The following is a 26,044-nucleotide window of genomic DNA, read 5'->3' as shown; positions in this document are numbered from 1 at the left end:
ACAAACAATAAGACGGGTGCGGAATGTGATATAGGATCTGCGTACCCTTCTTGAGCACCTCGATTTAACTCTGATTTATGCAAGGCTCATTTTGTTCTCTAGATTGTGTTCTATATAATGTTGTGCATACTTTTGTTTGTCTATTCTTTGGTTTTTTTTATCTCCCCGATCGTTATTGCTTTCTTTTGTTGTCTATTCTTTGGGTTTTTTATCTGCCCGATCGTTATCGCTTTCTTTTGTTGTCTATTCTTTGTTTTTTTTTATTTGCCCTATCGTTATCGCTGTCTTTTGTTGTCTATTCTTTGGTTTTTTTTTATCTGCCCGATCGTTATCGCTTTCTTTTGTTGCCTATTCTTTGGGTTTTTTTATCTGCCCATATCGCTTTCTTTTGTTTGACTATTATTTGGTTTTTTTTATTTGCCCAATCGTTATCGCATTCCTTTTGACTGATGAATGTTGATTCGCCCGTTTGTAACTTTCGCCTCTTTTTAAACACTGATTTAGATAGTTATATTTTTTACTTGCAATATTATAACGGTCTGCAGGATCAATCATTATATATTTTTTTATTGAATGACGTAATTATTTTCTTAAGACACATTTCAAGTGCAGTCATCCACCGAAATATTTAAATATTAATTTGTCTTTAATCACAGGCACATTCAATTTCTGGATGGATACAATACATTGTTATGGAAGCATAAATGACAAAACTGAAGCTGTATTGCCGGAAGGAGCTCACAACCTTCTAGATCCACCAGTTATTGCAATTGGTACACACAAAGACAAATTTCAGGTATTTATATCAAAGTAACAATGGAGTAGACATTTTAATTTAGTCTCTGTTTATAAAAACTTGACGACTGAATTTGGGCCTTTGAAAATATTTAGGTAATGTTAACTTGTGTTCGTATAAAAACGGTATTCTAGTTAAGTTTAGACTATGGACATTGGAAATACTTCACCAATGTATTGGATCTATAAGATACGATTAGATCAAGTTTGCCAAGACGTCTTACACATCTAACGGGCTGTTTACGAATCGCTGATTCAATGTTACATTAGAGCGCAGTTTAAATAGAAACTATCGAAATTGTTTCAGTCTAGATTGTATAATATCTATTTCATTTTACTGTACGAATATGTACCTTTGTCATATTGATAATAATGTATATCTTTTTCTGTCCTGACGGTCATGCTCGTCAATGCTGATTGTCGTTTTTGTTTTTAAAGTTGTTCTCTAGGACATTTTTTGAGTGAAGTGTGAATGAGATGATGCCTATTAATTGACACATAGTAAATTAAGAAAACCAGTGTTTTACAAATCAATAATATTGCAAATAAATTGACATTTAATATGAAAAAAAAATGTATCAATTTTGTATTAGTAGTTTTAGTCTCTACTCTAACATTGCCTTATTTTAAAGACATTTTTTACGGATGTCACGATTATAGTTTCCTTTGGTATTGACAGGTTTATCAACATTTCCTTATTTGTCAAAATTATTATTATTCAAGTCACTACCCAGTAAACAATCCAACGTTGGCATTACGTCGTGACAACGTAATACTATCGTCGTGACAACGTAGTGAAATTACGTCGGTACAACGTAATTTTGTGAACTCCAAGGCACGTGCTGACAACCATCCACACAACGTTGTCACAACGTAATTTGTGACGTAATTTATTCATTTATGACCTTTATAAGACGTTGTGACAACGTTGCAACTCAACTGTAAATGACCCTTGTCCTCATTTGATTGATAAGAGCAATAAAATTTCATTGAAGAAGTAAACAGGGTCTATATTTTCTTCTTTTCACCTGTTTTTTTAGTAGTAAAATTTTCAATGTAGGCAAGATGGACACAATAGATATAGGAAGATGTGGTATGAGTGCCAATAAGACAACTCTCCATCCAAATCACAATTTATAAAAGTAAACCATTAACGGTCAAGGTACAGCCTTCAACAAGGAGTCTTGACTCACACCAAACAACAAGATATAAAGGGCTCCAAAATAACTTGTGAAAAACCATTAAAACAGGAAAACCAACAGTCTAATCTATATATATATATATAAAAACAAGAAACACCTATAAATTACAACACCTATAAAAACAACAACAATGTTGATAATTGCTTTACTTCCAAACTGCCAGCAGTTTCCAATATAGTCACAAAAGAGTTGGGTTTTTTTACCTTTTAGTCAGGTTTAAATATCAAATGTATTTTGTCCAATTCATGATTCACATAGTTTTAAGGTTAAAGTTTTATTATTATTTTTTGCAATACTGAAGTACAAGATTTACACATTTACATTTAACAAAAGCAACTTTCCTTCAAAAATTTAACACATAATACTATTCAAAAGGCGAGATTTTGTATGATGGCCAATGAGACAAGTAAAACCCTCGTTCCTAAAATCAAATATTAAATATGTTAGCAATTATGGTAAATGTACAGCCTTCAACATGACACTTTGGTACATGCTGCAACTTATAAATGTTTAGGGTTTCAGTGTCCTAGACTAATAGTTTCACTATATGACGGTGGAAATTCTAGAATCTAGATTTCGTTTTGACAATGGAAACATTTTTTAATGAATTATTCAGAAGTACAAAAAACTACCACATATACCTTAATATGTACTGTAGAATCATTCAGCTGGATTCCCTACACAAGAACAGGCTACGAAACATGTTTGGAAAAGTCCCCAAAGTCTGTAGTTTTCAAATATATATTTCTACACAACTTATACAACTCGTCTAAACATCAACCTAACAATGTTAGGTCTGTACATTTGCTTTCACAAATTTTTTGTTCTTCCCTCGCCGAGATTCAAACTCATGCTACTATGATATCGTGACACCAAATCGCCTGCACAGCAGCCATACCACTAGACCACACGACCAACTTATACACACTTCTAAAAATATCCCACAATGAAGAAAATAACTGAAATTCAATCAAACTAACTATTGCTTTTTTCCATTGACATACCAGAGAAAGACCTATCCAAAAGTTAGGACTTCTTTTTTCTTATGTACATGAACCAATAATAAAATAATAGTATGTTTCTGATTTTTTGAAATTTTATTCCAAATTCTAGTCTTGTGTTGGTTGTATACATGGCATTCAAAGGTTTGGTTTTCTGCCCTCTCATCAGCTGGTCTTGTGTTGGTTTCCAGTCTCTGAAAAAAAATCATATATATATTATAAATTTTTTTTTTTTATCCCAACTTAGGACTAACAGCAGTTCTTAAAAAATATCCTTGTTTAAACATAATCAATATTTTTTATGCGCGGTCGGTGGTATAATGAATCTTACAGATTCATAATCATGTTGTGTTGTTACTGAGATGTTTGTATCTGCCAATTTTATATACATATTTTGATAATGTATGTTAGAAATTTGAACATAATTTCAGCAGAATATGATATTTATAACTTTTAGTTAACCTTTGTCCTTGTTTAAAAGAAAATATGTTATGAAATTATGGTTGTTCCATATAAAATGTTTCCACCCCCAGGGACAACCTTTTTTTAAACCCCCAGCACAGACAGAATGAAAAATATATAAGAACTACACTCCCTTTAATTTGCATCTTGGTATTTCAAAAACAACCACCTCCGTATTAAAACAGGCGTATTAAAAGGAAGTATATGGTTTCTCAAAATTGTCATTCATCAATTCATTTAAGATATTCTTAGGATTTTACCATAATCTGACATGTTAATAAATTTATTATTCACATCATAACAGCAAGACCTTACACTACAACTCAGGTGGATTTTGCTTTGTCTATCCGTTCACAGTGGGAGTGAGCACCGGGTGGGTAAAATTACTAGCTTGTTAAATCAAAAGACTTGCAAACTTACAATCAATTGAAACAGATAAGCAATTATTATCAATATTTCTTACAAAAAAAAAGAATTATAGCTGGAGTGGGCACAGGTGGGCTGTTCACGGTGGGCCGGTGGAAAAAACAAAATCCACCATGGCTGTTGTGTATATCATATATGCCAATGAACGCAATCTTATTATTATCTATAAATGAACCAATTATCATTTAATTTATAAAATTAATTAAAGAATAAAGTGTCCATGAGCCACAAATGATGTTATCATTGAAGGACATACTAGTAACTTATAAAGAACAGTTAAACAGATGGTCTCAAAAATCAAACTCTGCGTTTTATGATAACAAGCATTGTGTATAAATTTCATAACATGTGGTTCAGGCAAACTAAAGTTAGAGTTCAGAAACCAATTTTGAGTTCAATGTTCATGTACATGTATGTACATACAGTACAAGAGTAAAACCATATGGCCCAGTGAAGGAGGGCATAAAAAGAGCTGATCAACTGATGATTATGTTTACCTTTTTATATCTTGGTCCATCTTGTGCATTCCACAACCTCAGACACATGATCACACATTGGATCTGTGAATTTTTATACAAGATTCTGGAAAAAAATCATAAATACAATCAATTATCTTCTATATTGATCAGTCTGTGTACATACTACATGTGTGTCAGTCCAACAAATCTTTGGGAGAACCAGGTAAGTGAAAAATGTACATGCATTCCATACCATAAATTGAAAAGCAAATAAGACTTCGTTATATACTGTTTTTTTGAACCCCAGTAAACTAGGTTTTACCCTAACAAAAGGATAATTTTACCCAACTTTTCCCAACTGGTATGTGCACATGGATCTTAGTCTAAATAATTATGACATCTTGGAAGGCTTTTTTTTAAAGTTTCTGTGACGCCTATCTATGACAGTTTTTGTTGGTAAAATTGTCTATTCCTATGTCAGACCCAGTTAAACATTGATTGATTGTTGGTTTCGTTATGTTCAGTGGCAAATTTTTCATGCAGGTCTAGGACGACCACCAGTTATACAGTCTTCACGCTTGCGACTGGTGATACATGTAGTATTATCATTAATAGGACGAGTTTGTAATATGCCAAGTTTGTAATGTGCCGAGATTGCATTAAATGTGGCAAGTTTGTAATGTGCTGAGATTATAATCAGGTAATGGGGCGAGTTTGTAATGTACAGAGATATCTAAAAAAAAAATGTAGCTTCGCATTTGTGATATTGATCAGACTTTTATGATTCCAACAATATTTAAAAATAAGTGCAAAAAAAACTTCCAGCTTTTAAATATAAGGATTATAGGAGGTGTCATGGAGAGAAAACAATTGCCCTCCCCCTTTTTTACTTTCTATAGTCAATTGCTTAATATATCTTTAAAAAAAACACAAGTTAATGGAGAAGTTTGAAAATGGTTTCATATAACACAAATGTTGGCTTAAATATCCTGTACAATGTACCAGTGCAATAATATATTGACATTAAAAGAAGAAGTATCATATTTCAACTCGGTAACCAGTCAATGAGTCAACAGATTTGAACGAGGCGCCCTACACGGCGACAGATGTTATATTTTTTTGAATTATACTTGTTGTTATCATGAAAAACCTTTTTGAAGTAATGTGCAATTTATGTTTTACCTTTTTCTGTGTTCTGGAATCTGAATCGAGATAGATTTCACTGCAACTTTTATCACTGTTTTCAAAATTCAGGCGGTAAAAGTGCGCATGCTCAGAGTTTTCGTAGTATGCGGCGGTAAAACCCGAGGATTGCTGAACATGCACTATTATAAAACGATTATAAAATTATTAAAAATAATAAATGACACAACTTGATTATGGTATATATTAAACAATAAATATTCATATAAAATATTTATATGAGAACATTTAATTTGAATTTGAAATATTTTCTTGGATATTTTGGTGCAAATAATTTTAATTATGTCTGTGCGGGGAAAAAGGGGGGATATTTTGAAAATCGAAAAAATCGTTAGCACATTTCAATGAAGGTGAATGCTGTATCTAGTCAGACTCATAACCACAAAATTCTCCCATAAAACCAGATTTTAATGTGTAAGCTGGTATTTACAGGGTCTGTTCACTACGTTATTATAATGTTGACAGAACGTAACAAAATGTTACGTCGGATTATGACAGTTATAAGCACGTCGTCACAACGTAATAAAATGTTACCTCCTGACAGGGTACTAAATTTACGTAAATCCGACGTAATTTTATAACGTCGTCTCTACGTCTGCATCCAACGTTGGGATTTTCCGTTCCCATAACGTTGGTACGACGTACAATCCAGACATGACGTTCAGACGACCATTAACCGACGTTGGGAGTACGTCGTGTGTTTACTGGGTAGACGGATTAATGTTCACCATCAATTTGATTATTACAATTACTATAGACACTTTTTTCTCTTTGCATGTGTTGGTGTCTGCTAATTTCAATAAGTAGTGTTTTATCACTCATTCTTAATTTTGTCAACTTCCGTTCTTAAATAGTAACCAATTTTTTGCCCCAGTGTTCGATTCTTTATGAATATAGAAAATAAAAACTGTCATTAAAAAACCCAACCATATACAGAACACAGTTTTCATAGGAAAATTAAAACTGAGCAACATGAACCCTCTGAAAAACGGGGATTATTCTCAAAGGCGCTGGTTGGGTTAACAGATGCTGATGAAAAACCTGTACCATATAACCGGCTTAAAAACACCCCGATTGAAAACATATGAAACAATTCAATGCCAAAACCTAACCGTCTAACTTATATCATAACAATTTACGAAAGCCAGAGTCTTTATACATCTGCTCTAGAAAAACATCACAGAAAAGTACAGATATGAGAATAGTAATAGTTACTGACAGCCAAAAACATCATAAGAAATCATGTATCTAAGACTGTTTTAGTTAAATGATAATGAAATAATACAATATCACTGTTTCTGTTTTTGCGAAAGGACGAAGAACAATGCAGAAAACGTCTCGAATCCTACACTGATAAAATATTTAAAGATTCCAAGCGTCACCTGAGATCAATTCACCTGATATCCAACACAGAGGATGAAGAAGATGCTTTTGGAAAATTGAGAAATAATATATTTGCCACAGCAAAGAGTAGCGCAAATTGGAATCGAGAATACCCTGTTAAATTTATTCAGATGGAAAAAGCCATCAACTCTGAACTAACGATCGGAAAACAAATAATTTCTTTTGAAAGAGTAAAAGAACTAGGTGAGAAAATACCACTTCCGATAACTGATGACAAGGAGCTTCATCTCTTTCTCAGGTATCAACATGAAATTGGTAACATGATATTTTTTGAAGACATTCCGTCATACATCATACTTGATCCCCAATGGTTAGCAAATGCCTTTACATGCATTGTTACAGCCCAGCAGTTTCAACTGGAATTACCACACTTACAATGGAACAACTTCAAACAAACAGGTAAGATGGATCCTAAGCTATTGGAAGAAATATTCAAGAAACAATCAGAAGACATGAGGATTCATAAAGAGCATATACTGGAAGTAATCGAAAAGTTTGACATTATCATCTATCCATTGCTATTGACGGAAAGTGGAAATGTACAAAGGGAGCATAGTTTTTTTTACGTTCCATGCATGCTTCAAACATTAAAAATTAAGGATATTGATGTATTGTTTAACGTTTCAAATGCTAACAAATCTACATGTTTGTGTTTTGTCTTTACTTTTTTACCGCCGTATCTAATCAGCAATCTGATTGTCTCTTGTCTACGAGAATATCCTCTAGCAGTGGTAAAGGGCGAGATAGGCCTCTTCAAGGATTGTTGTGTATTCAATATTGACAGAACTGGCTGTGCAAAATTTGTATTAGCAAAGAGTAGTCATATGATTCAGCTGCAAGTATGGCAATGGGACGAAGTAGATACAGAGGTTAACCAAGCTGTTTTAAAAGTTGTCGAAAGAGAAATCAACAGAATTATCAACACGCGATACAAGTTGAAAACGGTATCTTTCGAGAAAAAATGGAAGTGTGAGACTACCAGTTTCTCCTTTGACACAGGATTCCATGAATTTGATCAAGTAGATGATGGGAAAAAATATTATTGCGAAGAACATGCGACAACTCATAACTATAAAGACTATTGGTCTGGTGAGAAATCAAAGGTAATGTTTCAATTTTTTTAGATTATTTTCATTGAGTGGGCATATCTTTGTGAGACGATGAAATCCAATTATTGGTAATTTTTATTTTTATTCATTTGATGTGTACTCGTTGCTAATGTCAGTATCATTGTGGATTCGTTGTGATAAAAAAAAAGTATTGGGTCCATTCCCAATTGATATGCGCGACTGTACCATGTATTGATCTACTATCAGTTCCATTTACAAAATCGCGCGTGATTTTGTTTTCTTCAAAGCAATGCATGTGTTTTGTTAATTAAACGCTTGTCATTTTGTATCTTACTTTTTTGTATCAGTAAAGATAGTTGAGTTTTTCAGATCGACTTTGTCTAATTCGTTATCAAAGTTCCAGGATTATAATTGAGTACGCCAGACGCGCGTTTCGTCTACCGAAGACTCATCAGTGACATTCATGTCAAAATATTTATAAAGCCGAACAAGTACAAAGTTGAAGAGCATTAAGGATCCAAAATTCCAAAAAGTTGTGCCAAATATGACTAAGGTAATCTATGCCTGGGATAAGAACATCCTTAGTTTTTTTTAAATGTGTCAAATAAAGGCAACAGTAGTATACCGCTGTTCGAAAGTCATAGATCTATAGCGAGAAAACAGATCCGTGTTACAAACTAAAACTCAGGTAACCACATCAACTTTAAGCGGAAAACAACGAAACTTTGGTTCTACAGGAAATGTACGCAAAACCCGACCAACTTCAAACATTTGCGTAATCCACACTATAACTTATAATTTAAAGCTCACCTAACCGTCTTCCGATCAGAGACAGAGTTTTCATTTATAAACTTGAATATTAAAAAGTCTTGTGTTGTTCTTATGTGTCTTCTTTTTATACGACCGCAACCAATTTTTGGGATCGTATAATGGTATGATGTCTTCGTCAGCATCGTCTGCGTCGTCGTCCGAATACACATTCGTTTCCGGATAACAACTTTAGTTAAAGTGAATAGATCTACATGAAATTTTTTCAGAAGGTTCAATACCACATAAGTAAGGTTGGGATTGATTTTGGGGATGATGGTCCTAAGTGATTAGGAATTAGCATTTTTCTAGTTTCAGGATTATAACTTGTGTAAACGTACGTCAACTGCTCTGAAATCACACCACAATGTTTAAAACCACAAGAAGAAGGTTTGGATTCATTGTAGAGGTTATGGGGCCAAAGTTTAGGAATTATGATCCAAAAAGGGGTCAAAACAAGCATTTTTTCTAGTTTCAAGACATAACGTATGTGTAATTGCATGGATCTCTCAGAAATTATATCACAATGTACCAAATAACAAAGGGGAGGTTGGGATTAATTTTGGGGTTAATTGCCCAAAATATGTAGGAATTAGGGGCCAAAAAAGGGCCAAAAAGAAGCATGATTCTAGTTCCAAACAATCATGACAAAAACACAGGATTGAGTTTAAGGGTTATTGCTCCAAGGGGGTTTCAAAAAGTTTGGGGGGTGGGGATTTTTTGTTTACCTTTAAAGGGCTTTCTTTTTTTCAAAATTTTTGTTGGAACTTTTACTACAATAATTTTGTGACAGAAACCTATATTATGTCAAAAATTTGATCACAATCCAAATTCAGACAGAATCAAGCTTGAATATTGTGACCAAATTTGTCCCAACTGTTCAGGGTTCAACCACTGGGGTCGTATAAAAGCGGCGCCCTGCGGAGCACCTGGTTCTGTTTGTTTAGAAGGATTTGTTCAAACTTTTAATTCACTATTGAGGGTTATAATTCATATTCAGACGCAACACATAAAAAGTGACCAAAAGGTTATCGCATGATACATGTGAGAGAAGCTAATAACATACACACTTTTTACATTTTTTGTGGGACATTCGTATGAAATAAAGGTTGCATTGTAAATATATAAATAGCTTTTCTTAGATCAAAGCACAATGTGCAAACAAATACAGGTAACCCTAGGGTCTTCATCGATTCATATTTCTGTTCCTGGTTGAAAAACAAATAACATGACACGAAACATATGACGTAAAAGTGAAAGTAAACATTTGAGTTATATCTATTTATATCTATTTATATCTATTTATATCTATTTATATCTATTTATATCTATTTATATATATTTAAATGTGTGAAATCAGAAATGAACTTTCAGATAATTTACAGCCAGCCTACAGGCTCCACGCCCACACCTGACAATTTTTTTAAGTGCCTCCTTTTTAAGCATGTTAAGTGCTTTCCTAAAATTAATGTGACCGTCTACAGGATTAACACTGTATTACGAAAATATTAATGTGATTTTTAATCAAATTATCCATCCTATTTTACTTGTTTATGATCTTATCATACGATGCTATATGAAAAATAAAGAAATGTTACTGACCTGTATGTTGCTATTATATTCTGAGTGGTTTTATGTATGTTCAAGGCAGAAGTAATGAAATGCATGTAATAATGCATCTTCAATCAATTGAAAAGAACGCCATGTTTACTTGGTTGCGTTTAATATCATAGCACCTTGAATAGCCCCTATGTCCTAAAGATCTATCTTTGTCGAACAACATACTACGTAGCTAGCTCATTTAAAAAAAATGCTCGACTGTAAAATTATTGTTGAATGGAAATACTTCTAGTATATCTTTAAGAACATTGTGCTTTGTACAAATCTCGCATGCTTGCAATGATATATATATGTTTCTCTAACTCTATGGAAATATATACCTTTCCGAACCCATTGTATAAAAAAATTTAATCAACGTATGGTTGCTGGTGATCTCAAAAGATCATTGGATGATTTTAAGGGTCATGACCTTCTTAGCTAACTGTATGAATCAAGATATGATAACAGGTGTTAATGAAATTGACAACTTCGTGCAATGTGAAAGGCACTCGAAGGGGATTTTCGGTTAACAAAAAAAGAAAATGTCTTTTAATCATTAGAGAAACAGATTCTTACATAGTTACTCGTTGATTATCGGATTTTTCCAATCTCGATAGTTAAATTATCTCGATTGGATAAATCCGATAATCCACTGGTATCAATGTAAGAATCTATATATATCTTTTTTTTTTTTTTTTTTAATTATTCAAATAAATTTGACGTAATTTTGAATATTCTGACGTCAACATGAATTGTCTGTCTATCATTAATTCTGTGTTCTATCCTTTTTCACTGTCCCGGTGTATTTACTGCCTTGACCATATTTGTAGGTCTATCTACCTGTTAATAGATGGCAATTATATAGCATTAGTTTGTATCTTACATATTTCATTGGTATTATAGGCTCCCGTTAGATTAAGTAGTGAGGAACAGAATTACGTCAGAATGTCAAAGATAGTTCTAGAGGTATTATCAGGCGTTTTATACGATCGCTTATTCTTAGATACAAAGACTGGAGAAATACTTGATCGTAAAAAGTTGGACATAACAGAAATGTGTAAGAAATATTGTGCTTTAAAAATAAACTTTCCAAGTAAAGGCTTTAGGAATATAAAAAAGGTTGACGAGATTGCTACCAATGAAGATACTATTGGTGATGACATTCAACGGATACGTGTGATCAGAAATGAAATGCAGCATTCTACTGTCTTTGCATTAGATGAAACACGATACCAAAAACTAATCGCTATAGTTCATGATATGATAACTAGATTTGATCAGCGTAACAATCCAGCAGGTGAATCCTACGTAAAACGATTCGACGAAATCAGGAAAATGGAATTAGAGACAAGGAGTTTTGAAGATATAAAAGAACAAATGAAAGCAGGTAACTTAAGTAATATCTTTTTCATGTTTGAAGTACAGGAACAAATCCTAAATCTTGAAAGACAGATAACACCACGCACAAATAGAAATCAAATGAAAAGAGAACAACAGTAACAAATCACTACACAAAACAGTAAAACCAATGCTTTGAAGCCAACAAAAAAATGTTCCCCTTCGTTCTCGGCTATTGACGTTTACGATCGGAAAATGTGAATACAAAAGTTTATTTTCATTTAACAAGTCTCGTCAGATAATATAATACTTTTCCAAAACTATTAGAAAAATGCTTGTTTTTTATACAGAAAAAAAAATAGGAATGCAAGTATGCAAAACCAATTATATCAAACCCGAATTTAGAACACCTAACCAAACAAATGTTTTTAAACAGCTATTAGATATATTTAGACTTAAAAATGTCAAAGTGAAAACCAATCGATATTTTCAACTTGTGTTTTATACCTTGTTGATCTACTTCACATATTTTGAATTATTGTATTGTATCTTTCGACGTAAATATGCTTCAGACATGGATATTATGTATACGATTTAAATGAAGTTCAACATCATTTAGATGCATACAAAATATGACAACATCCGGAAAAATCAAACAAATACTTAAACCAAGTCTGCATCATCAATCCAAACTTAAAATGTATAATAATACATACAATAAATCATCGGGATAAAGCGAACACAACTAAGTTAGTCTTCATGTTAAGGTAAACGAATGTTGCTCTAATTAAGTACATTATATCATCTCAGTATCGGATGCAATCACGTTTTGCAAATGATTTTTTGACAGAATTTCTTTTAAATGTTTCAGGATTGATAGAACAGATTCATGCAGTTTTCGATAGTGTGTATTGATGACAAATTTGATTTCCTACACTTTTACAGATGGATAAGTAAATAAAAATAAAAAAAGTTTCAATAAAAATAACAAAGTCCAATGTATAGCCAGTCATTAAAAAATAAGAGTAAATGTTGTTTGTATAGATATATACATAGTATACATGATTGTAATTTTATTTAGATATACCTGTAAACTATATATACGTACACACTATATATTTGTAAATATCATATATCAGCTCATAATTCAAGCATACAAATTAACAAGCAGATTTTATCAAAGGTACCATTATTATTTATGTTATTCTTACTTTCCCTTTTCTGTTTCATGCCACCTTCTCTGTCAAGGCTAAACCGCAGGCAATCTTTAGCTGCATCATCTATCCTCATCTGAAGACTCTTTACAGCTACGGTATTTTTCTAACCGACTCTGTAATAAAGTTATAAGTAAACTTGAATTGTGTATTTGCCTAATGCATGCGTGCGTAATCTCCCTACTAGATATGTAATATAAATTAATGTATAATATATTCTAAATATTTCAAACACTATTGAATGCAAAATAAAATCTTACATAACCAATTTTTTTTTCTCTTTTTTAATATTGATAATTTGTCTAATGGTCAGAAATTCATTAGTATTAGAAGGATTTGTGGGTATAATTTGCGCCATAAAGAACTCATAAAGTGTAATACTTACTTATTAAAACATCTTTAAGGATCATACGGGAAAAAACAGTCTTGTCCCCTCTCCCTAGCCAATTCAATTTCTTTCCAGGATAGTGCCTATAATCCTTCTTACACTCTGCTTTACCGTATCTCCTCCAGAAGTACTCGGGTGCTTGATCTGCAACATAATTATATGATGCTAGATTTTTATAAAAAAAAACAATTGCAAACAACAAGTAAGAGATAAACGTACCTACAGTTAATAATATGACATTTTTACAATGTGCTTGGTATCTTTTAAGCACGACCATACTAGTATTACGTTATTTTATTTCAAATAAATAATTCGGAAAGAGAAAAAGCATATACAAATATATATCTATATATGTACAATTTGCAAACGTTAAAAATTATACATTATCATGATTTCGTAATATTGTAACTTTTAAAATACGCTGCTATGATCAGTTTACAACTGTTTATTTTCAAAATATATATCTCTGTGGGTTTTATTTTAACTTTCATAAACGTTTTTCTTTTGCTTCCGTCATTTTTGAAGTATAATTTACCCCGGTGATAACCACGCTCTCATGAAAACTTCATACCAAAAATGTACTATACAAACTTTACGCATACAACGAAAATATAACAATTTTGTATAAATCATAATTGTTTAGAAATAAATAGAAATTAACAACTCACATGTTTTCTTTTCTTTTTTCCTGAAGACAATTTTTTTTCTGTAGTATTACTGCTCTCAGCAAGGCGGGAAATGATCACAATTCTGACCATCCCATTAAACTTATGAATATTACCATAGCAACTATCAGTTGACCAGCGTGTTACTTGTATTCAACCTTATCAAAATGTTACAGCTGTATATAAATTGCTTACGTCCCAACTATATACTTATTCATTATTAATAATGTTTAAAGTGATTATAATCGGTGAATAGTACAAGTAGCAGTGGTAATAGTTATAAAAGTAACTTAAATGACACTTTAAATACCAACAAAAACAAATAATAAATAATAATTGTAAACAATATAATTTTATCGAGTCACCACATTGCAAAAAATAGCTGTTTTATCGGTAAACAAGATAAGTATACCAAACCGATATCCGACATACCACTCTTGTAAACCATAACTGAAAAATGTACATTGGCAGTTTTAGTGTGACGTGCAGTGTTACGAGAAACAACCAATGTTAGCTTATAATATATTTTCAACATTGGCCCAACATTGGCCCAGCATTGGCCCAACAAAATTTTACAAATGAACCAATATAATTTTTCTGATCATTTTTTCTTATCGTTGATATAGACCAAATTTTCCAGGGAATGGAGAAATAACTTAGACTACAGTAGCCCTAATACGATTCGGAAGGGTATAGTAAATCCATCAACTTTTTCTGACCTAACATTGGGGCAACGTTGGGCGGATGGTCTTTTAATATCATCATACCAACGTTGGCCCAATGTTAGTCTTTATACATGTTATAATTATTTGCTTCTACACAAAAAAAAGTCATTAGAACAGAAGACAGAGGTCTTATTGTTACATGGATGTTGAATATAGTAATATTATAATTTTAGGACTTATGTTTTTGAGTCTTTTTCATTAATTTTCATCAACTGTTTTTTTTAAATATATCCTAAAATACACTTCCTTTAGACATGTTATAAATATTTGCCTCTATATAAAAAAGGTCATTAGAAAAGAGGACAGAGGTCTTATTGTAACATGGAATGTTGAATATAGTAATATTATAATTTTTGAACACTTATGTTTTTGAGTCTTTTTCGTTAATTTTCATAAACTGGTTTTGTTTTCATTTTGTTGTTAATTGTAAATGTTTATTTAAACTTGTACTGCAACAAACATTGTAAATGTTTAATGACAATTAATACAATTATATAGATTACCAATGAGACAAATAACCACCAAAGTTCTAATACAGTGGATGTTAGCAATCCTAGGCAACCCTTTAACAATGAGAAAACCCATACCGTTCAGTCGACTATAAAAAGACTTAACTCATCATATCAATACAAAGAAGATAAACATTTAACATGAATCCTTACAACAAGAAGGAGACAGATCTTAGCGGACTCACAGCTACTGAACGCTAGTCTAAAGCCAATAACAGCTAATGTATAAAATTATCGTTCTAAGATTCTAAAATGACGTCCTTCAAACGCTTTGAGTCCACACCCGTGGTAAAATATTAATATATTGTTTGGGCTGTTCCGATCGTCTCCCGCGTCATATGCTTTTTTATGAATGAGCTACCCGACGTCATAGAACGATAACGCCAGAACATAAGGATTTTACGCAAATGATGCCTTACCTAGAGCGCTTCGATCCAAAACAATTGCCGTATTTGTCCTATTAGAATCAAAATAATTCATGGGGGCTTGAATATATCTTGATTTTACCGAGGGTTGTCCCTTTATGCCGATATTTTACCCCTTGCTATCGATCAAGGTAAAATATTTGTCATAAAGGGACAACCCGTGGTAAAATCACGATACATTCAAGCCCCATTAATTATTTCTTAAGTAACATACACATCAGAACAAATCTGACATCCAATTGATGTTGTATAAGAAGTCATAAACAGTCAGAGAAACGCATTAACTTGTGCAATGCCAAAATAAAGGTATCGACAGACTGTAGTATCGTTATATATGTCTAACAAAATTTAAAACTATTAAGTAAGATTTTAATTTACTGATAACAAAAATGTGTACTCATTTAAATTCAGCTGTTCATAATAAAAAACTTGATGCGTATAATGTGTTATTTTTTTTTTAAACCAGCAACACAAATAGGAGACTTTGAATACAACTTTCAATGTGCTCAACTCGGCAAAGCAGTTTTCACGTTTCAAATAATGATCTACAGATTGACATTTGGCACTTAATAAGACTTGAAATTGACTTTTGTTTGCAAAATACCCTTTACGTATCAATAAATCACTCTTAAGTTTTTATAATTACTATTTCTTTAAAGGATTTAAAACTATTTGAAAATTAAATCATGACACTCTTTTGCAAAATAACATTTTAAAGCTGTTTTTTTTTAAATTCTAATCAATTATCTCTTATGTATCCCTTTTATCACAGAGCGTTAATTTCCACTATACACAACCATACATTATTCTGTCTTTCTTCATTATATGTTACACATCGCTTTAAAACATTCATAAATGTATTTCTTCTATTCGGGTCCAGTTTGTATTACATTGATCTAGCTGTTGTTGAACAATGTTAGTCAAAGTATTCTGTAATTTATCCCTTTACGACCCTTTTAAGATTTCTTAAACTTCATTTAGATAAGACTGTTAAATTAAGGTAGACATAGGAACACATTTTATTTTTCATGATTTTGTAAAGAAAATGAATATTGGTGTTATTAAACAACTCTTAGGTTCATTGAATTTTGTAACACTTATAATATTTTATAACTATGTAATAAGAAATTATAAAAAAACATTCACTTCAACACAAACTTTCTACATGGATGCACGCGATCAAAATAAGCTGACCAAGAATTTCGTCAAATAACTAGCTGAAACTCATGTCGAAACTTTAGCGGACTACCTAATGCAATCAAGTATTCTCAACGACGAACATTTGTATAACGAACAATTTCAAAACATCAAAACATTGACTAGTTCCCCTTTCAATCAATATCACATTCATAGTAATACATTTGTTTGTAATAATTTTATCTGTTGTTATTGATATTATAGTCCATTCTATTTGTGCAGATTTAAAGCAAAATTGCTCAGATTGTGGTAAAACCATGAACTTTTGCATAGTAGAAGTATAGATACTGGACAAACTTTTCAGATATGGACCCACTCTGGAAAATTGAAATTTGGGAGAAGCGGCCATTTTAAAATGGCGGTCGTTGGATTTGAAAAGATACTTAAAAAATTCATGAAAATTTTATTTCTCAAGTTATTGTCTTGAAAATTGGTTAATAAAGTGATAATACGTATTTGAGTAGAACAACTTTGTGTTGATAGAAACTAGTTGTATGCCTATTGAAATGTGTCCAATTTGATTTTTTTAAGCCAAAATAGGTCTACCTTCAACATTGAAACCAATGAAAATAAACATTTAATTAATATTATTGTTTATCTGGAAAAAAAACTTTCAAAAAACCTCCATTGGCATTATAGGCATAATTAGTATCATCTCATAAAATAATGAATGTCATAACGAAATCAACTGCTCTCAACGACATCATAAAAAACAGGAAATGAATGAGTAGTGCAAGTTTTGTCAAATGATACAATAGCGGTCACTGTCTATTAATCCCTATCACATTGTCCTGCATATTTACACAGATCAGTACAACTTAATGATGCCTTTACACATTTACATCGTCCTCTGCAACCGTTTTCACTTTTACATTCACATTTTATAAGATCATCACAAGACTCTGACGTTTGTTGTAGCGATTAACAAAATAGTTCCAACAGCCCTTCTTTGTTCCGCTTCCAACCCCAGATGGAAGGTGATGGTGTTTCTATGAGTTTAACAAGAGCTTGTCCCCAACAAAATCTTGCTTGGTAAGCAGCTCTCTTTATGTGTTGGTGTAATGCGGCAGAGCTTGGAGGAATGTTTTCAATAGATCGTCCTTTTCTCGTGAATACCTCTCTTCTTGCAGCATCTATACCCAAACACTCGCTGGTCCTGTCATACATTAAGACTACAAGACGTTCAATGTTTAAAGCAGCTTCATTAACACAGTCTTCATTTATATTAGGTTTATCACTTAATAGTTTGGAATCTTCATTCACTGCATCAAAGGATAAACATGTGTCCCATGCAGTTTTCTTTCCACGATTCGAAAACGATGAAACTTTGTCACAACCATTAAATGCGTGGAAGAATAGTAGTGCATTGGACTTAAAAAGCCTCATAAATAGAACAAGTTCATGAACAGGGATGTACCTGAAGTTTTTCCAACTCCAACTTGTGAACTGCAGATACTGAAATTACAACAATGTCGGTGTCAAAGGTTCTAATCATTTTTTTCTGCATTCCACTTTTAATCACCTCTTCATTATTGCACGGTGATAGGTTGCCGTTATTTTTATCTGGTATGTTGCAAACAACTGCGCTTCCCTTTGTTGAAACTACTGTCGTCTGAACACTTGGAGTAAGCATAAAAAGCTGTTCCGCTAGATAGGCAAATAACTCTGTCTTGTTGCCGTCAATTCTTAGATAAATGACTCCCAATTACCAGGAATAGTATAGTCTACCTGCACACGTCTTCTAATACCTTTTCCACTTTTACCACGCGATGATGCCTTCAAGCTGTCATGACGGTATTCATCCCATATCACATCTATCCGACTGCATGACTTCAAGTAATTATTTATACGAGGAAGGAAAACTTGCTTAGAGTTATCCTCAAAGGTTTTGCAAAATCTAGGCTTCAGTATGATAACAATAACAACTCCGTATAAAATAATGGCATCTACGTCAGGAATCGCAATAACAATTACGCACATGTTCTCTAATGACACAAACAAATCAGACTTTGAACCAAGTCTCAACTGACCAAACTGGCATTAGACAGTGAAGGTGGATAAGCTTGGTTTTCGTGACGAAGAAACTCATAAAGATCACTATCACGAGCTTGGCAAGACACATACAGCTGGGAAAATAGAGAGCAATTCTGCTTGAAGGAGCTAATTTGTCTTTTTTCCTTTGATTCACTTCTCAATTGCTGGCGACTTAAGAGGTGTAATGTGTTTTGTTTAATTGGATCGGAAAGTGGTGTTGTCCTCTTGTCGTTCTCGCACGTTCTCTCATGTTCCCTCACGTACTCATGGTACTTATCAATCCCTATTTGTTCGATAAATATTGTATGTAGGCCATATGCATTATCATATGTAAGGAACAAGCAGTCACTTGATGGGCATGTCGAGATCGGGTCACATTTGATGCTTTGAGGAATGATTCTGCTGTTCCAGCAGATGCAACGTTTGACTGGCTCAAAGCATTTAGCCATCCACTATTTTGTAGCTAATCTCTTATTGTTCTTAAAGCAGCAATCTCAATATGTAGACCACCAAACATTATTACAATATGATTGCCCCGTTTCTTTCAGGTCAATATTCAATCGAAAGAGGGACGAAAGATACCAAAGGGACAGTCAAACTCTAAATCTAAAACAAACTGACAACGCCATGGGTAAAAATAAAAAAAGACAAACAAACAACAGCACACGTCACAGAACAGAAAACTTAAGAATAAACAACACGAACATCACCAAAAAACTAGGGGTGATCTCAGGTGCTCCGGAAGGGTAAGCAGATCCTGCTCCACATGTGGCACCCGTCGTGTTGCTTATGTGACAACAAATCCGGTAAATAGTCTAATTCGATAGGTCACATTCATGAAAGGATAGAGGATCGTAGTTACGACGTAAAGAACATGTCCGATATCATGTGTGAAACGGTTATTCCACAACGGTCAACACACTCGTGATGGCGTCCGTAAAATTTACGAAGGGATTATTTCAACTTCACAACTTGGAACTCTTGATTTTTAAGCTTCCCTGTGAGCAGCAACCGTATATCAAGAAAATCATGATAGGAAATGCAAGCACGGGAATATCGTATCAATTGGGAGATTTATACCCTGCATGCAAGTGCTGGTGGAATGTTGCTACTTAGAAATGGAGAGTTCACAATTGGAAAGCTGAAATCATCTCTTTCATGCAATAGTCAAGTGGATGTTTTAGCAAGGGCATAACAAAGTTGATCACATGCTATGACTGGTATTTGTCCTGGGTTCATTTCTTTAATATGTCCATTAGTGCTTATTTGACCACATGGTGAATACCAAATACAAATAGTCCTATAAGAATGATGTGGTGATATAAATCTAAATATATATCAGTTCATTAGTTTAAATGCAAATGAGAAAAATAAATACAACAGCAAAAACAAAAATTATTTAAAATTTGTGTTTTCAAAATAGGCACCCTTCAGAATGGTCACCAGTATTTCAATACACGATGTCCTCAGATAATATTCCTTATCATAAGTGATAAATATACCGAGTTTTATAACAATCGGTAAAGAAAATTTCAGGTATCCATTTTAAAATGGCCACCCATAGACGCCATTTTGATTTTTAGAAATGGGTCCATAGCTATAAATGTTTATCATGACTTAAACTAAAACTCTGCAAAGTTTGATGCTTTTACCACCTTCTGAATTGTTTCACAAATCGACCTGACTATTATACAGAAGTGTGTTTGCTTTATCTGATTAGATTATTATTTAGATTGTGAAGAATGTGTTCTTCTTATCGTCACATTATGAAGACAACTGCATACTCTTTATGGAATTATTAGATCATAGGGCAATTTGAACAAACAGAATGCTAAATCTAGAATTGATCGATAAATCAAAGCTATAGTTTAGGATTCTTACATCAACCAGGCAAATTTACTTTTTTCGACAACTTTATTTGACTCACTAGGATGAAAACTGTTTTGATCCCCATCAACATATGTGGATCCGTCTGAGAGTTCAAGCTTACAAACTTGTACAATAAGTTAAGATTTAAAATAGATATGTGTATAACAAACTCCCATTTTCTTATGTTCTTTATGTTTCTTCATTTTCAATTTACCTCATGGATTTTTAAATATATAGATAAATATCTTTACATTATATTCGAAATAGTCATTTTCGTCGATCTGCCATTGTTATATAATATAATAATTTGATACCAAGATGTATCATGTTTCTATTTAGTTTATAGGTTGTTTTGAACAGTCAAATCCTCACCCTTAATATTTGCCACTGAAAATTAAGAAATAAATATTCACCAATCACTGAAACAATTTGTATCTTAATATCTAAGTGACTTTAGGAAGAATAATTATAAACCCAATCCATAAGTTGAACTTTAAAATTGAAAAAATAAACAGAAAATAGTTGAATAACCAATGTTCAATTTCATGTCGGAATTATCGAAAAATTAACATTCAGGAATTTATTAATTTAGGTTCGAACTACGAGTATTATTACACACAAGGAGTAGATAAATCAAATTTGACTAAAGATTATTTTAAGTCGGGTGTAATGCACTAGCAACACTCATTTTATGTGTTACTAGTATATCAGTCTACGACATAGATAATTACGCAATAATTCAGGCTGTATATTCGAATTCGGACATTTACTAGAAAAAAGTAATATCACAAAATACTGAACTCCGAGGAAAATTCAAAAAGGAAAGTCCTTAATCAAATGGCAAAATCAAAAGCTCAAAAATATCAAACGAATAGAATACAACGGTCATATTCCTAACTTGGTACGTGTATTTTCTTATGAGGAAAATAGTGGATTGAACCTGGTTTTATAGCTAGCTAAACCTCTCACTTGTATGACAGTCGCATCAAATTCCATTATATCAATAACGATGCGTGAACTAGACAATCTATTATATAAATACTTTTATGCTTCTGACAATACGTTGTCCTTGCGCGTACATCCCTTCTTGTACGTATCGTTCACTGGTGTGTTATTTAAATGTTTCATCAAAAGTATTATGTCTCTTGAAACGGGTGTTTTGGCTCCTTAGTTATTACAGGAAGATTGATTAGGCCATCTTTCTGTTTGAGTGTCTATGATGCCATTTAGAAACGGGCATTGGACGCACGTCATTTATAGATTATTATTTTTTATTTTCATTTGTTTGAACAAGAATGTGTTTGCAAACCTTTTTTGGAATTCGATATTTATTTTATCATTTTTAGTTCAATATTTCTTATGATAATTAGAGTGACGATTTTGTATTACACTTAAATGACTTGTGTAGTACATGTATGTACAATTGATGGAAGAGCAGTTCATCATTGCCTCGTTTTGAATAACTGTTTACTTCCTGCTCTTCTATTCAATTTAAGGTATTACGTTTAAAAGGCGATGACATTATTTTCAACTAGCGTGATGTAGGTTTTAATAGCCAAAGAAGGTAAGTAAGATTGTTTTGCTCTATATGTTGCTAGGAAAGATATACTATTATATGTTTTCGTCTGTTATGTAGCTTTTGAAAAGCAACTGTGCTTATACGCAAAGAGGTACTTAGTCTTGCATTCTTATCACGTAGATTTTTAATAACCGGAATAAATTCTTCTTGTACACTTAACTTCGTGATAGCATTTGGCAGACAGTGTCGACATACTAGTTAGCTCTGTATGTTATATTTGACAAACATCTTAATTTGTTTTAAAAGTTTTAATGGAATTTCCATTTTGTGGACTTTGTATATTTGTTAGAATGTTTATCAACTAACTGATCAATTAAAATGAGACTAAAACATTGTTGTTCGGTAACATTTTTAGATAAAACAAGGCAAGCTGGCTGTGAATTATTTTTGCAAAATGAGAGGCTAACTTCCAAACCTAGACCATCGAACCTATGATACAACTTACTAACCAAGAGTCAGAATAATTTGCTCTTTGATGAAGGAACATATGTTATGTTCTTAGATAAATGGCGAAAAGTAAAGGTTTTTAAGTTTAGAACTATATTACATCATTTGATACAAAAAGTTCCGAATAATCACTTAATATTAAACTAGTCCAAGATTACTCTGACGTCCAACAGCTGTTTCGCCAGACAATTTGGAGCCGTGGGACGTCAGAGATCATCCCATATCAAAAAGTGGATATTTTCCCGTTCAAAAAGGATGCCCTGATTCGGTGCTTCTGGGCCAAACTATTGATTATCATGTCTCTGTCAAAGACACCACAAAACATAAAATATAATCAAATTATTGATTATCATGTCCGTCTCAAAGAAACAAGACAGCATACAATATAATCCAACGATGTATTATTATATCTGTCTCAAAGACACCAGACAACATATCCTAGAATCAACCTTTTAATTATGTTGTCGTTCTCAATGACACCAGACAACATACAATCACTACAAACTGTTCAGAGTCTGAATTGACCATATTTTGTGCTCGACCAGTAATAAAATCGAGCACACATTTTACTCGACTAGTCTCGACATTGTCTCGACTGTACTTAAGTGTACTCTACTAGGTCTCGACTTTACTTAATTAGTCTGATTCATTACTTGATGATCTTGGTGTAGTCTGAAATGGTCTTGACCAAGGCTCGACCTGTCTCGACAAGTCTTGACCTGTAAATTTAGTTTTGACTGGTGTTAATTAGCCAATCTGACTAAATTAAATATTGATCTTAAAAAATTCAAGTTTATTTTGTTTTTTGATTAGCTGCATAGATGAAAATCCAAGTTGATTTGAAAAAGTTATTAAAAACATATAAGTGTACTGTCTCTATGTTGTCCGAATTGCAAATCCTAGCTTTTTTTACCAAGATTAATATAATTCTTAATCTTTACAGCAATACAGCAAAAACAAAATGACCTGGGAATCAGTAAGCTTAATATATATCTAAGATAGCTGCTTAGTTTGATGAATGGCCAAGTTGATTGGAAAAAGTAATTAAAAAAATTAAAGTGTACTACGGTGTACTATCTCTTTTTTGTCCGAATTGCAAATCCTAGCTTTTTTTACCAAGATTAATTTAATTCTTAAATTTGACAGCAATACAACAATAAACAAAATGACCTAGAATTCAGTAAGCTTAATACATATCCAATGAAGCTGCTTAGTTTGATGAAAATCCAAGTTGATTTGAAAACGTTATTGTAAAAATTATGTGTACTATCTCTATTTTGTCCGAATTACAAATCCTACCTTTTTACCAAGATTAATATAATTCTTAAATTTTACAGCAATGCAACAAAATACAAAATGACCTTGGATTCAGTAAGCTTAATACATATCTAAATTAGCTGCATAGTTTGATGAAAATCCAAGTTGATTTGAAAAAGTTATTAAAAGAATTAAAGATGCCAATCTGAATTTAAATAATATTTTTTTTTAATAAATTCTTTCATTTTACAGCAATAAATCAAACTACCAAATAAGCTTGAATTTTGTAAGATCAATATGTACTTTGGTTAGATACACCAGTCAAAACTAAATTTGCAGGTCAAGACTAGTCGAGACAGGTCGAGCCTTGGTCAAGACCATTTCAGACAACACAAAGATCATCAAGTACTGAATCAGACTAATTAAACAAGGTCGAGACCTAGTCGATATAATCAAACGATTGAGTATCATGTCTGTCCCAAAGACACTGGACAACATACAATATAATCCAACGATGCATTAGTATGTCTGTTCCAATGACATCACACAACATATCCTAGAATCAACCTTTTTATTATGTTGTCGCTCTCAATGACACACGACACAATACAATGTAATTAAACGATTTATTATCATGTCTGTCCCAAAGACAACTGAACACATACAATATAATCCAACGACGTATAAGAATGTATGTCTCAAAGAAACCAGACAACATTTTCTAGAATCAACTTTGTAATTATGTTGTCGCTTCCAATGACACCAGACAACATAAAATGTAATCAAACGATTGGTTATCATGTCTGTCTCAATGACACCAGGCAATATACAATATTATCAAACCATTGATTATCATGGTTGTGTCAATGGCACCATACAACATCCAATATTATCAAATCATTGATTATCATGATTGTGTAAATGACACCAGGCAACATACAATATAATCAAATGATTGATTATTATCTGTGTCGCAATGACACCAGGCAACGTACAATATATCAAAAGATTGATTATCATCTGTGTCTCAATGACACCAGGCAATATACAAACCATTGATTATCATGGTTGTGTCAATGGCACCAGGCACATACAATATAATCAAACGAGTGAATACTCTTGTCTGTTCGAATGACAACTGGTAACATACAATATAATCAAACGATTGATTATCATCTGTGTGTCAATGACACCAGGCAACATACAATGTTATCAAACGATTGATTAGCATATCTGTCTCAATGACACCAGGCAACATGCAATATAGTCAAACGATTGATTATCATATCTGTCTCAATGACACCAGGCAACATGCAACATAGTAAAACGATTGCTTAATATGTATGTCCCAATGACACCAGATAATATCCAGCAATTGATTATGTTGTCCCTCCCATTGACAACGGACAACATAGAAGAAGATACACTGATTGATTATTATGTTTGTCTCAATGACGTCACACAATATACAACATAATTCACCAATTAATTATGTTGTCTGTCTCAATGACGTAGGACAACATACAATATAACACATCAATTGAATATGTTGTTTGTCTCAATGGCACCAGACAAAATATAATAAAATCCATCGATTGAGTATGTTGTCTATCTCAATTTCAACAAATAATATATCATAAAATCCATCGATTAATTGTGTTGTCTGTCGCAATGACACCAGACAACATATAATAAAATTCATCGATCAATTATGTTGTCCGTCTCAATGACACCAGACAACATGTAATAAAACGATGATTTTTGAAAACAACAGAGAGAGGACAACAAAGGGTATATTCTGTTTAACAGTCAATTGATATTTTATAGTGTGTCTTTTCTATGTTGTGATGTTATATTATGTTTCAGAAAAAGGAGAAGGTTTGGTACCATTAAACGTTAAATCCCTCTGCAAATGTTGGCACCTGTCCTAAGTCAGGAATCTGATGTACATTAGTTGTCGTCTGTTTATG

The 26,044-nt window shown here is 32.6% G+C and overlaps 1 protein-coding gene and 1 long non-coding RNA gene across 2 annotated transcripts in view; one reads left to right on the top strand and one right to left on the bottom strand.

The window, feature by feature from the left end:
- Window positions 1-16,112, top strand: part of LOC139493908 (uncharacterized) — a 75,144-nt gene extending 59,032 nt beyond the window's left edge. The window contains exons 12-15 of the mRNA XM_071282069.1: window positions 657-796; window positions 6,861-8,054; window positions 11,331-11,814; window positions 12,637-16,112. Coding sequence (XP_071138170.1) covers window positions 657-796; window positions 6,861-8,054; window positions 11,331-11,814; window positions 12,637-12,680 — 1,862 coding nt within the window. The 3' untranslated portion in view covers window positions 12,681-16,112. The remainder of the gene's footprint in view (window positions 1-656; window positions 797-6,860; window positions 8,055-11,330; window positions 11,815-12,636) is intronic.
- LOC139493912 (uncharacterized) lies at window positions 3,076-5,669 on the bottom strand. The gene is made up of 3 exons (XR_011657096.1): window positions 5,527-5,669; window positions 4,384-4,468; window positions 3,076-3,192 (listed from the first exon to the last, which is right to left on the bottom strand). It is a non-coding gene; the product is annotated as an uncharacterized lncRNA (long non-coding RNA).
- Window positions 16,113-26,044: the final 9,932 nt, after the last annotated feature.

This window comes from Mytilus edulis, chromosome 11 (genome assembly GCF_963676685.1).
Source record: "Mytilus edulis chromosome 11, xbMytEdul2.2, whole genome shotgun sequence".
Lineage (NCBI taxonomy): Eukaryota > Metazoa > Mollusca > Bivalvia > Mytilida > Mytilidae > Mytilus > Mytilus edulis.
The sequence above is the reverse complement of the archived record's forward strand: the minus strand, read 5'-3'. Positions and strand labels throughout refer to the sequence as shown.